Source organism: Lithobates pipiens, unplaced genomic scaffold, assembly GCF_037356315.1.
Source record: "Lithobates pipiens isolate NorthernLeopardFrog02 unplaced genomic scaffold, aLitPip1_a1.2 Scaffold_16, whole genome shotgun sequence".
NCBI classification, from domain to species: Eukaryota; Metazoa; Chordata; class Amphibia; order Anura; family Ranidae; genus Lithobates; species Lithobates pipiens.
This window is the reverse complement of record NW_027507748.1, coordinates 363,078,489-363,096,591: the sequence shown is the minus strand read 5'-3', so window position 1 is coordinate 363,096,591 and position 18,103 is coordinate 363,078,489. Positions and strand designations below refer to the sequence as shown.

At 47.4% G+C, this 18,103-nt stretch overlaps 1 protein-coding gene across 2 annotated transcripts in view; it reads left to right on the top strand.

The window, feature by feature from the left end:
- The first annotated feature begins 9,386 nt into the window (after positions 1 to 9,386).
- The window catches only part of TMEM39B (transmembrane protein 39B), a 36,046-nt gene continuing 27,329 nt past the window's right edge, over positions 9,387 to 18,103 (top strand). The window contains exons 1-2 of one of the 2 annotated variants that reach the window (XM_077481987.1): positions 9,387 to 9,506; positions 12,548 to 12,726. In XM_077481987.1, coding sequence (XP_077338113.1) covers positions 12,599 to 12,726 — 128 coding nt within the window. In that variant the 5' untranslated portion in view covers positions 9,387 to 9,506; positions 12,548 to 12,598. Of the gene's footprint in view, positions 9,631 to 12,547; positions 12,727 to 18,103 lie in introns of both variants that reach the window. The other variant, XM_077481986.1, reaches the window with a different exon arrangement.

The window sequence follows — 18,103 nt, the reverse complement described above, 5'->3', positions numbered from 1 at the left end:
TGCATTCCTGTTAAAAGACTTGCTTGGCTGACAACTAGTGATGGACGAACTTCCGACGGGACGTTTCGCGAACGCGAAATGCGAACGGACCCAAACGTTCGCGAAACCGACCGTTCGCCGCGGGCCCCATTGACTTCAATGGGAGGCGAACTTTGCAAACCTTCATGTCGAATTTGCGGCCACGTGGTAATTATTAGGGGGTAAAACGTAGTCCCACCATCTGGACAATGACATAATACATGTATGAGGTGAATTTGGGATCGATAACTACAAGCATTTTTATTTTATTTGGGAAATTGTTCTAACAATTCAGGACTATGGAGCTAATGAAGGCAATGGAGGAGAGGGAAGGTCAGGGACCAGGGTAGGCAAAGAAGAGGGTGCAGGAGATGATCACCAGCAGCGTGACATACCGGAATGACACATGCACCGTGATAGAGGCATCTGACAGCAGCACCGTAATACAGAGCACTGACAGCAGCACCGTGACATACAGCGCTGACAGCAGCACCGTGACATACAGCGCTGACAGCAGCACCGTGACATACAGCGCTGACAGCAGCACCGTGACATACAGCGCTGACAGCAGCACCGTGACATACAGCGCTGACAGCAGCACCGTGACATACAGCGCTGACAGCAGCACCGTGACATACAGCGCTGACAGCAGCACCGTGACATACAGCGCTGACAGCAGCACCGTGACATACAGCGCTGACAGCAGCACCGTGACATACAGCGCTGACAGCAGCACCGTGACATACAGCGCTGACAGCAGCACCGTGACATACAGCACTGACAGCAGCACCGTAAGCAGCCCCAGGAGGAAGTCAGCACAGCACAGGGATGGTGTGATCCCCTCATAATAAGAACCCCCAGGAGGAAGTCAGCACAGCACAGGGATAGTGTGATCCCTTCATAATAAGAACCCCCAGGAGGAAGTCAGCACAGCACAGGGATATCATAAGCAGCCCCAGTAGAAATATGACACCGCTCAACCTCTTCAAAGAGGAGGGTAGGGGCATATAGTACGGTGTGCTTTTTTGGGTCAAGGAAGTGAGCCAAATGAATTAAGAAGGTCTGTGTGCTTGATTAAAAAAATAGTTTATAGACATATACATGGTCTACTGGTCACATGTGTTGAATTCCTCCGAGATCCATGCCTCATTCATTTTTAGAAATGTGAGGTAGTTAACACTGTGGTGAGCTAGGCGAGTACGCTTATCGGTCACAATCCCCCCTGCTGCGCTGAACGTCCTTTCGGACAGGACACTGGATGAGGGGCAAGCCAACAGTTCGATTGCAAATTGGGCAAGCTCTGGCCAGAGGTCAAGCCTGCCCACCCAGTAGTCTAGGGGTTCATCACTCCTCAGAGCGTCCACATCGGCCGTTAACCCAATGTAGTCGGACACCTGACGGTCTAGGCGTTCCCTGATGCTGGATCCGGATGACACCTGTCGATGGGTCGGCTGAAAGAATGACCTCATATCCGAAGTCACCAACACATCTTCAAACCGGCCTCTTCTTGCAGGCGCTGTTGGATTGGTACCCGCAAATCCTTCTCTGGGAGTGGGAATTGCTCCTCTGCCAGCGCACGCAAAAGCAGAATGCAGCATTTCTCGAAGCAAGGCCTGGAAGTGCTGCATTCTGACAGCCCTCTGCGACGGCGGTAACATTTCCGCCATTTTGTGTTTGTACCGGGGGTCTAAGTACGTTGCCACCCAGTACTGGTCCTTGACCCTCATGCTTTTTATACGGGGGTCCCTATTAAAACACTGGAGCATGAAGGCCCCCATTTGCACTAAAGTGGAAGCGGTGTGGTGGCCTGGCTCCTGCTCATCATCCAGGATAATGTCGTCCTCTTCATTCTCCTCTCCCCATCCTCGCACAACAGGGATCCCAGAAAGGTTTAAAGCATGCTCTTCTTGCTCCTGCTCATCCGCCCCGGCACCATCCTCCTCTGACTCCTCATCAGACTCCTGTTGTTGACTTGTCTCAGATAGAGTAGCCCCCCCTGGGAATTCATCCAGCATTGCGACTTCCTCATCTTCCCGCTCCTGCTCCTCCACAGCCTGATCAATGACACGACGCAATGCACGCTCCAGAAAGAAGGCATAAGGTACCATGTCACTGATGGCGCCATGGCTGCGACTGACCAGTTTGGTGATCTCCTCAAATGGCCGCAGAAGTCTGCATGTGTCGCGCATGAGCAGCCACTGGCGCGGTGAAAAAAAACCCAGCTCCCCAGAACCGTTTCTTTCGCAGAGTTCATACAGGTAGACGTTAACTGCACGTTTCTGCTGGAGCAGCCTATCAAGCATATAGAAGGTTGAGTTCCATCGCGTCGGGCAATCGCAAATAAGACGTCTGACCGGCAGATGGTGTCGCCGCTGAATGTCAGCAAGGCGAGCCATGGCCGTGTAAGATCTTCTGAAATGGGCCGAGATTTTCCTTGCCTGCCGCAAGATGTCCTGGACCCCAGGGTATTTGACAAGGAATCGCTGCACGACCAAGTTTAAGACGTGTGCCATGCACGGCACGTGCGTGATTTTGCCCTGTTTCAATGCGCTAAGCAGATTGGCACCGTTGTCACACACCACTTTACCAACTGTCAAATTGAGCGGTGTTAGCCACTCATCTGCCTGTGAACGCAAAGCTGAAAGGAGTGCCGGGCCAGTGTGGCTCTTTGCTTCCAGGCACAACAGACGCAGCACGGCATGGCAACGTCTCACCTGGCATGTGGAATAGGTTCTGGGGAGCTTGGGCGGTGCAGTGGAAGAGACGCTAGCAGCGGAAAAGGAGGAGGCAGCTGAGGAGGAGAGGGAGGAGGATGGAGTAGGAGGAGGAGAAGAAGAGTCAGGCCTGCATGCAATCCGTGGCGGTAAAACCAAATCTACACGGGTGCCACGGGTTACATGCTTGACGGCCGTCAGAAGGTTCACCCAGTGGGCAGTAAAACTGATATACCTTCCCTGCCCGTGTTTGCTAGACCACGTGTCTGTGGTCAGATGTATCTTGGCACCGACACTGTGTGCCAGAGATACATTCACTTGCCGCTGAACATGGCCATATAGCTCTGGGATGCCCTTCTCTGAGAAATACTTCCTTCCTGGGACCTTCCATTGTGGTGTTCCAATGGCCACAAATTTGCGAAAGGCCTCCGAGTCCACCAGTTTATATGGCAGTAGTTGGCGGGCTATGAGTTCTGACAAGCCAGCCGCCAACCGTTGGGCAAGAGGGTTATCCGGCATCATCATTTTTTTACGCTCAAACATTAGGCCCACGGAAGCCTGCCTTTTTGCAGAAAAATGTGAGCTTGGCGTGATGGAAGGTGGAGTGGAGGACAATTGTGAGGAGAGAGGAGAAGGAGAAGTAGAAGACGAGGCTGGACGGTGAGAGCCTGCAGTGTGGCTTTGTGTGTTCCGTTGCTCCCACTGGGCTCGGTGATGGCTGCTCATGTGCCTTCTTAAGGCGGTCGTCCCTAGGTGAGTATTGGGCTTACCGCGACTAACGCGTTGACTGCAAAGATTGCAGATGGCAACGCTATTGTCAGCAGCGGACACGTTAAAAAAAGCCCACACTGCGGAGCCATGTGCCGGTGTCCTGGGAGCGCCAGATGTGACCGTACATGGTCGATGACTCGCTCCTGATACATTTGCAGTCTGCTTTGTCCCTGCTGTGCAATGTAAGTCATTGCTGCTTCTCCTCCCTATCTGCTGGTCCATATCTCCCTCTGAACTCCCCTCCTCTTCCTCTCTTGTGGGCACCCACGTGACATCACTAGACACGTCATCATCAACGTCACCTTCCCCACCGCTATAAGTAGAGATCTCGGAGTAGGCAGCAACACCGGGGACCAACCTCCTCCTTGGGCTGATCTGGGTACTGGCGTCAGACTGCTGAGTAGCGCTTGTTGCTACCTCCTCTTCCTGATCCAATACCAAGAGTGGCTGCGCATCAGAAATGTCCTCTTGATATGGATCGGAAAATAATTCCAGTGACTCAAGCGGAAGGTATGTGGTGGTGGTGGTGGTGGTCGTGTTGTTGGTGGTAGTGTCTTTGGGGGTGCACATAGCAGAGAGTGAAGAAGAGGGTGCAGATCGAGAGGATGAGGAGGGTGCAGAAGAGTAAGGCTGAGCGAGCCACTCAACCAAGTCTGGTGCATCCTTTAAAGTAATTGAACGCACCTTCTGCAACTTCCCACTTTGGCTCAAGCCTGTTGCTCCTGCCCTACCCCTACCACCCCTGCGGAAGGGCCTGCCTCTTCCTCTGCATGTCATTTTTTAAATGACCCTGTGACAAAACTCTTAGTCCCTATACCGCTGAAGGACTGCTGCAGTATAGGTGAGCGGTCAGCAGTGGTGCACGTCAACCCTATCTATTGTGGACCTATAGCGGTCCTTACAGAACAGCAGACTGTACCGCACTCAAGCCTATGTACCGTAGCACCCTATACCAAGTTACCAGTCCTTATAAGAACTTTTGTGGACCAAGCAGGTTGTGTATTAGTGTTTAGCAGACTGTACGTCAGTCCCTATACCGCTGAAGGACTGCTGCAGTATAGGGCAGCGGTCAGCAGTGGTGCACGTCAACCCTATCTATTGTGGACCGATAGCGGTCCTTACAGAACAGCAGACTGTACCGCACTCAAGCCTATGTACCGTAGCACCCTATACCAAGTTACCAGTCCTTATAAGAACTTTTGTGGACCAAGCAGGTTGTGTATTAGTGTTTAGCAGACTGTACGTCAGTCCCTATACCGCTGAAGGACTGCTGCAGTATAGGGCAGCGGTCAGCAGTGGTGCACGTCAACCCTATCTATTGTGGACCGATAGCGGTCCTTACAGAACAGCAGACTGTACCGCACTCAAGCCTATGTACCGTAGCACCCTATACCAAGTTACCAGTCCTTATAAGAACTTTTGTGGAACAAGCAGGTTGTGTGTTAGTGATTAGCAGACTGTACGTCAGTCCCTATACCGCTGAAGGACTGCTGCAGTATAGGTGAGCGGTCAGCAGTGGTGCACGTCAACCCTATCTATTGTGGACCGATAGCGGTCCTTACAGAACAGCAGACTGTACCGCACTCAAGCCTATGTACCGTAGCACCCTATACCAAGTTACCAGTCCTTATAAGAACTTTTGTGGAACAAGCAGGTTGTGTGTTAGTGATTAGCAGACTGTACGTCAGTCCCTATACCGCTGAAGGACTGCTGCAGTATAGGTGAGCGGTCAGCAGTGGTGCACGTCAACCCTATCTATTGTGGACCGATAGCGGTCCTTACAGAACAGCAGACTGTACCGCACTCAAGCCTATGTACCGTAGCACCCTATACCAAGTTACCAGTCCTTATAAGAACTTTTGTGGACCAAGCAGGTTGTGTATTAGTGTTTAGCAGACTGTACGTCAGTCCCTATACCGCTGAAGGACTGCTGCAGTATAGGGCAGCGGTCAGCAGTGGTGCACGTCAACCCTATCTATTGTGGACCGATAGCGGTCCTTACAGAACAGCAGACTGTACCGCACTCAAGCCTATGTACCGTAGCACCCTATACCAAGTTACCAGTCCTTATAAGAACTTTTGTGGAACAAGCAGGTTGTGTGTTAGTGATTAGCAGACTGTACGTCAGTCCCTATACCGCTGAAGGACTGCTGCAGTATAGGTGAGCGGTCAGCAGTGGTGCACGTCAACCCTATCTATTGTGGACCGATAGCGGTCCTTACAGAACAGCAGACTGTACCGCACTCAAGCCTATGTACCGTAGCACCCTATACCAAGTTACCAGTCCTTATAAGAACTTTTGTGGACCAAGCAGGTTGTGTATTAGTGTTTAGCAGACTGTACGTCAGTCCCTATACCGCTGAAGGACTGCTGCAGTATAGGGCAGCGGTCAGCAGTGGTGCACGTCAACCCTATCTATTGTGGACCGATAGCGGTCCTTACAGAACAGCAGACTGTACCGCACTCAAGCCTATGTACCGTAGCACCCTATACCAAGTTACCAGTCCTTATAAGAACTTTTGTGGAACAAGCAGGTTGTGTGTTAGTGATTAGCAGACTGTACGTCAGTCCCTATACCGCTGAAGGACTGCTGCAGTATAGGTGAGCGGTCAGCAGTGGTGCACGTCAACCCTATCTATTGTGGACCGATAGCGGTCCTTACAGAACAGCAGACTGTACCGCACTCAAGCCTATGTACCGTAGCACCCTATACCAAGTTACCAGTCCTTATAAGAACTTTTGTGGACCAAGCAGGTTGTGTATTAGTGTTTAGCAGACTGTACGTCAGTCCCTATACCGCTGAAGGACTGCTGCAGTATAGGGCAGCGGTCAGCAGTGGTGCACGTCAACCCTATCTATTGTGGACCGATAGCGGTCCTTACAGAACAGCAGACTGTACCGCACTCAAGCCTATGTACCGTAGCACCCTATACCAAGTTACCAGTCCTTATAAGAACTTTTGTGGAACAAGCAGGTTGTGTATTAGTGTTTAGCAGACTGTACGTCAGTCCCTATACCGCTGAAGGACTGCTGCAGTATAGGTGAGCGGTCAGCAGTGGTGCACGTCAACCCTATCTATTGTGGACCGATAGCGGTCCTTACAGAACAGCAGACTGTACCGCACTCAAGCCTATGTACCGTAGCACCCTATACCAAGTTACCAGTCCTTATAAGAACTTTTGTGGACCAAGCAGGTTGTGTATTAGTTTTTAGCAGACTGTACGTCAGTCCCTATACCGCTGAAGGACTGCTGCAGTATAGGGCAGCGGTCAGCAGTGGTGCACGTCAACCCTATCTATTGTGGACCGATAGCGGTCCTTACAGAACAGCAGACTGTACCGCACTCAAGCCTATGTACCGTAGCACCCTATACCAAGTTACCAGTCCTTATAAGAACTTTTGTGGAACAAGCAGGTTGTGTGTTAGTGATTAGCAGACTGTACGTCAGTCCCTATACCGCTGAAGGACTGCTGCAGTATAGGGCAGCGGTCAGCAGTGGTGCACGTCAACCCTATCTATTGTGGACCGATAGCGGTCCTTACAGAACAGCAGACTGTACCGCACTCAAGCCTATGTACCGTAGCACCCTATACCAAGTTACCAGTCCTTATAAGAACTTTTGTGGAACAAGTGAGTTGTGAATGTTTAGCAGACTGCAGCAGAAGGGCAGCAGTCAAGTATAATATCCTTTCTATATTTGGAAGAAAGAATATTATACATGTACAAGCCTATTACTGTACCACTGATACCAGTCCTGAAAAGAACCTTTGTGGAACTAATAATAACAGCAAGTCTTTAAAATTACCCTCACTGCCTGACAACACTGCTTCCTTCCTGTCCCTATACAAATTGGCAAAAAAAGAGAACGATTAGTGGTTACTGGAACAGCTCTTTTGTGGACCTTGATAGTAACAGCTAATGATGATGATGATGATGATGATGATGAAAGACTAATCTGGCTGTCCCTGTAGCATACACCGTCCTTTCCCTTTCTCTAAACTAACAAAAGACACTCAGGCTGCTGCAAGAATCAGCAGCACAGCAAACCTATCAACACCTAACACCTATACCAGTCCTGAAAAGAACTTTTGTGTACCAAATAGCTAGTGGTTTATCTCTCCCTACTCCACACAGGAACCTGTCCCTATCTTAACAGAAGAAAGAATGTAAAATGGCCACCGGATCGGGTGTATTTATAGGTTAGGGGGAATGTACAAGTGTCCATGTGCTGTCATGTCTCAATTGGCTGTCCTGTATCACATGATAAACGTGTCACCAAAGGTTAAAGTTCTTGTATACATTAAACACGTAAGTCCGCCGCGGCGAACGACGGAAAAAGGCGTTCGAACGTGCGGACCGCGAATGTCGGAAATTCGCCGCGAAACGACCGCCGGGCGAACCGTTCGGCCATCACTACTGACAACCCTTCTGGATCCAGATCCTGCTTGCTGTTTTACTACGATCATCTCCGACTCCCTGACGTTTGGCTTCTCTGACTATCCGTTCCGGTTCCTGAACTCTGGCTATGTTTTGACTACGTTTGTTCTATTTACTTTAATTATTAAACAAGTGTGATTTAACTGTACTTCTGTCTTGGCCTAGGATGTGCTAGAATGTCTATTGATGCTGGCCGCTGGGGGCTCTATTGTCACTGGGGGGGGGGGGGGTCTGTTGTTGCTGGGGAGCTCTATTGCTGTTGATGGGGGGGATTGATCTATTGTTTCTGCGGGGTCAATTGTTGATAGGAGAAATGTACTGCTGAGAGAGGGATCTAATGTTACTTGCTGCTGGAGAGTCTATTGATGCTGGATACTGGGAGATCTATTGTTGCTGGGGGTGGGTTCTTGTGAGGGATTTATTGTTGCTAGGGGAGCTATAGCTGTTGGGAGGGATATATTGTTGCTGGGGAGATCTATTGTCTCTATGGGGTTCTTGTGGGGGGATTTATTGTTGCTGGGGGGTCTATAGGTGTTGGGAGGGATCTATTGTTGCTGGGGAGATCTATTCTTGTGGGGGATCTATTGTTGCTGGGGGATCTTTAAAGAGGAAGTAAACCCTGATGAGTTTACTTCCTCTTTCATTCCCTGCAAAAGCAAAGCATAATGGACTACTATGCATCGCATAGTAGCCCATTATGTGTCACTTACCTGACACAGGAGCCAGCGAAGTCGCCGCTGTCCCCTGTAGTCCGCCGCATCCATCTTGTTGGTGGGGTCTCGCAGCTCCGCCACTGTCATTCGGCGAAGCCGCGATGACGTCACTCCCGCGCATGCGCACGGGAGCCAACACGCACGGCAGCTCCGTCGCTGAGAATGCCGCGCTCAGTGCGCCGCTGTCTACGGCGCATGCGCCGTAGACAGCGGTGCCCGTTTTCGGGCAAAAATCTCCTAAACCATATAGGTTTAGGAGATATTGCTTGGACCTACAGGTAAGCCTTAATCTAGGCTTACCAGGTCAAAGTGGTTTGTAAGGGTTTACAACCACTTTAACTGTTGGGAAGGATCTGTTGTTGCTGGCTGTGGGGAACCTATTTGACTGCTTTTCATTAGCATATTTCATACAAACTACTTAGCAACCAAAAAAAAAATTATACTTTTTTTGTATTCTCTAGGTAAAGTTTGGAACCAAAGAATGGTGCTGAGATTTTGGTAGGGGTGAAGACAAGGGGCTCAGCTGACAAAGCTAACACATGGCAATAAAGATCCTCATTTACAAAGTGAAGACTCTCTCAGCGGAGTCCAATTAGAAATATCAGCCACATGGCTAAACATAAACATCATCCTCCTCCTCGTCACTGTCACTGAATTGTTCCCTCTATTGCTGAACGACAACCACACCACAGTGACTTCCTATGACAGCGCGCGATATTGCGCGCGCAGCAGGCTGCTCTTATGAGCGTCTGATGTCATCACGCTAGCTGGAACTCTTCCTCCACAAGCGGGATCCTCTGTGCGCGGCCCCGATGCTGTATGACACAAGGCGCGCTCTCGCCGGGCAGAAGCGGTGAGTGTTTTTGGTGGGGGGGCTGGGCAGTTCTGCCTGCTTATATGGCGGTTATTGAGAACACTTCCCGTTTATGTGCTGCCCTCTCGTAGGTTACTGAGCTGCTATGTGATTGGCGGGTGTGGTAAGGCGTTTTAAAGTGCTTTACATGTGTTCCTTCCTTTACACGGGACACAGGCGTCTGTGTACATGCGTTTATATTATCACTGTCAGCACCCAGCTGTGATTGAGGGGGCCCTGACTTACTGCACATGGACTCATTGCTCATACCTAGGCTCCTCCTGGATTATTTCCATTGCTTTTATGTATGGACTGCTGTGCTACCTACAGTGTAGGCTTTTCAGGAACATGGGCTTCACATTCAACTTCTTTACTTTCCCTAATATGGCTAAACCCAGTTACTGACAGCTTATGAGGCACTTTAAATAATGGCTGTAATCAGCCATAATCAATCACTTAGACACTGCTAGACGCATACATTGATGGTTCTATAAAAATATGACACACGTGTGTGTATGTGTATGTGTGTATATATATATATATATATATATATATATATATATATATATATATATATATATATATATATATATATATATATATATATAATCTCAAAAGTTAGTACACCCCTTGCATTTTCATAAATATTTTATTATCTTTTCATGTGAGAACACTGAAGAAATGACACTTTGCTACAATATAAAGTAGTGAGTGTACAGCTTGTATAACAGTGTAAATTTGCTGTCCCCCCCTCAAAATGACTCAACACGCAGCCATTAATGTCTAATCCACTGGCAACAAAAGTGAGTACACCCCTACGTGAAAATGTCCAACTTGGGCCTGTTAGCCATTTTCTCTCTCTGGTGTCATGTGGCTCGTTGGTGTTACAAGGTCTCAGGTGTGAATGGGGAGCAGGTGTGTTCATTTTGGTGTTATCGCTCTCAATCTCATACTGGTCACTGAAGTTAAAGCGGAGGTCCACCCTAAAGTGGACCTTCCGCTCATCGGAACCCTCCCCCCCTCCGGCGCCACAATTGGCACCTTTCAGGGGGGAGGGGGGTGCAGATACCTGTACAGTACAGGTATCTGTACCCACTGCCGGGATAGCTCTCTGCGGAAATGGGCGTATATTACGCCCCTTTCCGCAAGTGCCCCGCTGCCTGCTGGGAAAACACACAGATCCCAGAGGCAGCGGGGACCGTCCTTATTGCGCAGCGCGGCTCGTGCATGCGCAGTAGGGAACTGGGAAATGAAGCCGAAAGGCTCCATTTCCTGATTCCCATAGCCAAGATGGCGGCGGCAGCACCCGAGATACGATCTACAGATCGGCTTCGGGTGCCGACATCGCGGGCGCGCTGGACAGGTAAGTGTCACTATTTTAAAAGTCAGCAGCTGCAGTATTTGTAGCTGCTGGCTTTTTAAAAAAAAAAAACGCGGAGTCCCGGCGGACTCCCACTTTAAACATGGCACCTCATGGCAAAGAACTCTGAGGATCTGAAAAAAAAAAAATAGAATTGTTTCTCTACATAAAGATGGCCTAGGCCAGTGATGGCGAACCTTGGCACCCCAGATGTTTTGGAACTACATTTCCCATGATGCTCTTGCATGCTGAAGTGTAGTGGAGCAATATGGGAAATGTAGTTTCAAAACATCTGGAGTGCCAAGGTTCGCCATCACTGGCCTAGGCTATAAGAAGATTGCCAAGACCTTGAAACTGAGCTGCAGCACGGTGGGCAAGACCATACAGCGGTTTAACAAGACAGGTTTTACTCAGAACAGGCTTTGCCACGGTCAACCAAATGAGTTGAGTGCACGTGCTCAGCCTCATATCCAGAGGGTGTCTTTGGAAAATAGACGTATGAGTGCTGCCAGCATTACTGCAGAGGTTGGTGGTGGGGGTTCAGCCTGTCAGTGCTCAGGCCATATGCCGCATGCTGCATCAAATTGGTCTGTATGGCTGTCGTCCCAGAAGGAAGCCTCTTCTAAACATGATGCACAAAAAAGCCTGCAAACCGTTTGCTGAAGACAAGCAGACTAAGGACATGGATTACTGGAACCAATGGTGTCAAGCGTGTGTGGTGACCTCCAAGTGAGGAGTACAAAGACAAGTGTGTCTTGCCTACAGTCAAGCATGGTGGTGGGAGTGTCATTGTCCAGTGCTGCATGAGTGCTGTCAGCACTGGGGAGCTACAGTTCATTGAGGGAACCATGAATGCCAACATGGACTGGCACATACTGAAGCAGAGCATGATCCCTTGAAAGACTGAGCCACAGGGCAATATTTCAACATGACCCCAAACACGCCTCCAACAAGACCACTGCCTTGCTAAAGAAGCTGAGGTAAAGGTGATGGACTGGCCAAGCATGTCTCCAGACCTAAACCCTATTGCGCATCAGTGGGGGATCCTCAAACGGAAGGTGGAGAAGCACAAGTTCTCTAACATCCACCAGCTCCGTGATGTCATCATGGAGGAGTGGAAGAGGACTCCAGTGACAACCAGTGAAGCTCTGGTGAATTCCATACCCAAGAGGGTTAAGGCAGTGCTGGGAAAATAATGGTGGCCACACAATATATTGACACTTTGGGCCCAATTTGGACATTTTCACTTAGGAGTGTACTCACGTTTATTGCCAGCGGTTTAGACATTGATGGCTGTGTGTTGAGATATATTAAGGGGACAGCAAATTTACACAATATTCAAGCTGTACACTCACTACATCACATTGTAGCAAAGTATTACTTCTTCAGTGTTTTGTCACATTAAAAGATAGAATTAAATATTGACAAAAATGTGAGGGGTGTACTTTTGTGAGATACTGTATGTATGTGTGTGTGTGTGTATATATATTATTATTATTATTATTATTATTATTATATTTTTATATATATATATATATATATATATATATATATATATATATATATATATATATATATATATATATATATATATATATATATATATATATATATATATACACACACACACACACAATTCTAGGGCTTTCATGTTTATGTAATGTCTCCTATTTATACCCAGGTTAATCGAGCATACATGCCAGGCAGTACCTAAAGTCATTTAAGCCCAGATATGGCTGGGGGGCGTCGGGGCCCAAACCGGACATCATATTGTCGTACTCCCCTTTGTGACCCAGGATCTGGAGGTGGTGCAGTTCACGGCGGAACACCTGCTGTCAGTGGAGTGAGATCCAGAACCAGGTACAAACCAAAACTAAGCAAAGTTCTCTGTCGTTGCCAAAGGACAAGGATTTGCTTTAAAGTGTTACTAAATCCAGGACCCTGCATTCTCTATATCTGGTCTCCCATAGTACATAGAACAGGGAAATGCAATTATTTTAGTAAATGTAAATGGCTAAGTAGTACCTTTTTTCTCATCAGCGGTATAAGCAGTCTTGTGATGTCTATCAGTGTCTGGTTAAGGATTGTATATTCATTCTACTCTGTCCTACGAGGCTACATGACCCCTGGCCCTCTGTCTGGACAGGGCTGATTGGCTCTGTGCTGATCACATGCAATCTCCCAAGAATAAAAAAATCTCTCTAGCAATACACACCAAACTGAGCATGTGCAGAGTGACTCCAAAAGCTCTGTACTATCAGCAGATGAATTGGGGACAGTGGAAGAAGGGTGGATCAAACAGCCTTTTTGCACAATATAGAGGATTAACCCCCTTAGGTTCCCCAGTGAGTATAACAAACATGCTTTACTGCATATACAGGCTGTATTTTAGACCCCCTTTTCACACTGAAGGCAGTTTGCAGGTGTTTTTGCCCCAGAAATGGCACCTGAAAACTGCCTCTCATGCTTCCCCAGTGTTAAAGCCCAAGTACTGTCACACTGGGGCGGTGCGCTTGCGGTATGTTGCAAAAAGTCCTACAAGCAGCATCTTTTGGGGTGGTTTGAGAGCGCTATATACAACTAGGGCTGAAACGATTAATCGATATTGAAAATCGTTGACAACGATTTTCAATATCATCGATTAGTTGGTCTGCACCAGGAAAGGCCGCGGCTTCGGCCTAGCTCCGGAGCTGGCGGCCAACTTGGTACGGCGGCGGCGAGCTGCGCGCTGACATCACCCACAGCGCGTTGTTCAGCCTGTGTCAGCCCAAGTGAAGGAATTCTGGAGGAGTCAAGCTGGATGCCTTGCCTGCCCTCATTCAAAACTTCTTTTATGCAGGTACCACTACATTTATTACCTAATCTAACCTAATAACTAACTACTATCTATTAGATAGTAGTTGTTTAGATAGGATTAGATAATAACTCTTTCCACTTGCTCGGCACAGCCACATTGATGATTTAAATAAAAGGTACAACACTTTCCCCCCTCCCCCAATAAAATGCAGCGTATTACAAGCATAAAAACATAGCATATCACTGACGATTTGCGCCAATAGGCATCCCGGGACTTATCACGGTGGTCTGTTTGGAGGAACTTTGATCGGTGGGGAGCTTGGCGCAAATCATCAGTGATATGCTGACTATGTTTTTTATGATTGTAATAAGCTGCATTTTACTGGGGGGGGAGAGAGATGGTGTTATACATTTTATTTAAATAAACAATGTGGCTGGGCGGGGATAGTGTGTTTGTGTTTTTTTTTTTGTTTTTTTTTGTTTTTTCTGATCCGAAAATTGATCCGATCTGTGACTCTGATCCGAGGAACGACCCGATCCGTGAGTTTTTTGATCCGTTGCACCCCTAGTCCGCACCTACCCCCCCCCCCCCCCCCCCAGCCGGTCCGTTAGAATCCTGTGTATCCTCCCATGTCCTATGCATGCACCACGTCCATGAGCACGCAGCTACGCCTGCTTGCATTCTCCACCCAGCTAAGGGCCCGCCAGCAACGCGCCTGCGCTGCTTTCGGCTCCTCCCCCTCTACCCAGCAGCCTTCCGATAGACCCGCCGCAGAGCGCAGGCGCGGCAAGCCCTCGCTGGGCCGCTTTCCAGCGCTGCCGTGATTGGAGGTTGTGCTCTGCACATGCGTGCAGCCATCTTCCGGCTTCGGGGTGCCCTTCGCTCAATTCGGAGGAGTCGGCCGAGTCACGTGTGGCGGGTCCAGACTGAGACTCCACCCCGGCACACCGAGGAGGAGCCGCTGTCCCCATGAAGGGGTGAGAAAACCCGAGACACCGGAGGAGAGCACTGAGAGGAGGTGGGGCAGTGACACCATGTGAGAGGGGAGGAATGTGTCATCTATACTGGGGGGACGTGTGTGTGTGTGTGTGTGTGTATATATATATATATATATATATATATATATATATATATATATATATATATATATATATATATAATATAAATTTCTCCCCTTTTTCAGTGTGTGTGTTTTTTTTTGGATCGATTATGAAAATAATCGTTAGTTGCAGCCCTATATACAACGCTCCTAAACTGCCCCTGCCCATTGAAACGCATAGGCGGTTTGAATCCTTTCTTCGGCCACTAGTGCGGGTTAAAAGCGCTCTGCTAGTGGCCAAAAAGCACCCTTTTACAATGAGCAGCACTTTACCACTAACGTAGTGCGGCTACAGTGTGAAAATCTTAACCACTATTTATTCTACAGTTGCCATTGTGCTGCACATGTGATCAGATATGACACTTGTCATTCTAAAGTAGAACTATGGGCAAAACTTTTTTTTTTTTTTTTTTTTTTTGTTTTGTTTTTTTTCCCATTTTGGATAGAGCTTTGGATAGGGTTATAACCTCTGTCAGATTTAGTTATTTTTTATTTTTTTCCACCATCTGTGTCCCATTGTTTTCCCTTAACTTCCTGTCCCATAGCCAATCAGGAAGTAAGAGGAAATCCTGGCAAATTAAGGTAATCTCTTGGAGACCCTCCAGGTCACCAGAACCAGTGTGCTCATTGGAAGATTTCCCCTCTATTATTTGGGGAAAACCCCAAATTTTGTAATTTTCTTTTACTTTCAATGATCATAGTGAACAGGGCAAAGAGGGTGAATCTCCTTAATGGGGGCACAGACAGCTGTAAAAAATCACAGGTATTCTAATCCCTCTCCACTCTATTCAAAACTAAAAAAAAAAAAGTTTTCCTTTTTAGTTGCACTTTAACCACTTAAGCCCCGGACCATTTTGCTGGCCAAAGACCAGACCACTTATTGTGATTCGGCACTGCGTCGCTTTAACTGACAATTGCACGGTCGTGCGACGTGGCTCCCAAACAAATTGATGTTTTTTTTTTTTTGTTTTTTTCCTCACAAATAGAGCTTTCTTTTGGTGGTACTAGATTATAGCACAAAAAAAAAAAAAACTGTGGAGGTAAACAAAAAAGCATACCAATTTAGAAAAAACGCATTATTTTTAACTTTTTGCTATAATAAATATCCCCAAAAAATATATAAAAAAAACATTTATTCCCCGCAGTTTACGCCGATACATATTCTTCTACATATTTTTGTTAAAGAAAAAATGCAATTGGTGTTTATTGATTGGTTTGTGCAAAGGTTATAGTGTCTACAAAATAGGAGATAGGTTTTTTTTTTTTTTTTTTTTTATCGTGACTGCGACATTATGGCGGACTCATCGAACACTTTTGGCGCTATTTTGGGACCATTCACATTTATACAGTGATCAAAAATGCATTGATCACTGTGTAAATGTGACTGTCAGCGAATGGATTAACCACTGGGTGACGGTGTAGGGGTTAAGTGTGTCCTAGGGAGTGATTCTAACTGTGGGGGGAGGGGCTGTGTGTGACACGTCACTGATCACCGCTCCCGATTACAGGGAGCAGTGATCAGTGACAGTGTCATAAGGCAGAATGTGGAGATGCTTGTTTACAGTTTTACATCCCCCCCCCCACAGTTTAGGCCGATACGTATTCTTCTACATGCGTGTTTTTTTTTAACCAAAAATGTGTATATTTGGTTTGCGCAAAAGTTATAGCGTCTACAAAATAGGGGATAGATTATGGCATTTTTTGTTGTGACTGTGACATTATGGCGGACATGAAAAATGGGAAACCACCGCTTCAGGTTAGTTCACCAAAAGATTGCTCACTCTCCAAGCAGGTAAGGGTCCCAGGTGCAGGCTGATTGCACAAACCAAATAGATGAAGGGTGAACAAACTCTGGACAGCAGCACTCATAGCTATGAGTAAGCGCTAGGTTTAGCGTGAAACGCGTCAACAATTTTGTTTTTCTTTTTCTCCCTTTGTTGCTGTTGTTTGTGTGATGTGAGGTTCTTTTAGTTTGAAGAAATAAAAGGCATTTTTTACCTTTTTATCTGATCCGGAGTGCGGCTGTCCAGAGTTTGTTCATCTATTATGGCGGACATGTCGGACAATTTTGACACTTTTTTTGGGACCATTGGTATTAATACAGCGATCGGTGCGATTAAAAATGTCACTGGCAGTGAAGGGGTTAACACTAGGGGGCATGGGAGGGGTTAATATGTATCCTATTTTGTGTTCTAACTGAAGGAGGGGGGGATGGGACTGTGCAGGGAAACTAACAGATCACTGTCCATACTCTGTATGGACAGACGATCTGTCGGTTCCCTGCTCAGAGAACTGGAAACTGTTTACACACACAGCTCCCGGTTCTCCATGTGCCCCGAGCGATCGCGGGAGCCCGGCGGCCATCGAGACCGCCGGTCACTCACATTGGCTCAGGGAGTGAGCGGAGGCGCACGTGCGCCCCCTAGTGGCCGTTTGTGTTACTGACAGTGATTTGTGTGGCTGAGCCATGCTGCCTCAGTACAACTGCGGCAACTGGTCGGCATACGGTTAAAGCGTTTTACCCTAACACTTCACACTCCTGATGTGTCGCCACAGAAGGAAAGGATTCTAATCATGCGCTCTTCAACCTAATCGTTCCAGTAAATGGTTGAGGTCTTGTTTTTGTTTCCCTTATATTCCTGATATGTGCCTGCTGTACCATGTACTTGTATGAGAAGGTATTCTGTTCTTTGTATTACTTCCTTTATGTGAAATCCCCTGGTGTTCCTGCCAGTCCCTCTGTTTTCCTATTAAAAACTGACCACACTAAGCAGGAGTGCACTCTTTGGTCAGTTCTCTAGCTATGCTGGGAACTCTGTGTACTCTCTTCCAATAATCAGACTTGTCCTGATGCCCCCTGTTGCACAGCCATTCACTGGTAAGCTCAGTGTACTGCTGCTTCTCCTCCCCCTAGTTTTTATACAGCTGAGAACAGAGGAAATGTGATCATTTCTAAAAAAAAAATAAAAAAAAAAATGTATTTATTATTTCAAAAAAAAAATGGATAGCTCTATACAACAATGTTTTGCCTTTCATTTCTATTTTAAACTGAATGGGTTGTTTTTACAAGGGGATTGTTTACAATCACTTTAAGGCTTGACAGTTTGGTTAAGAACACAAGCAACTGTGACCTTTACATTTCATTGCCATTTCATTGATTAGTGAGTCATGCTGTCACTCCTCCAAGTGGGCAGTGCCAATGAGCCGTGTTCCCGGAAGTATCCTGATGCAGTTTGCTCGGTGTAGGATTGTAGGAGGTGCTTGCTATCCTTTAGATATGTGGGCTCCCCTTCTGTCCCCATGTATTAGAACTGAGGAGTGAATACACAGTGGTGTAAGGA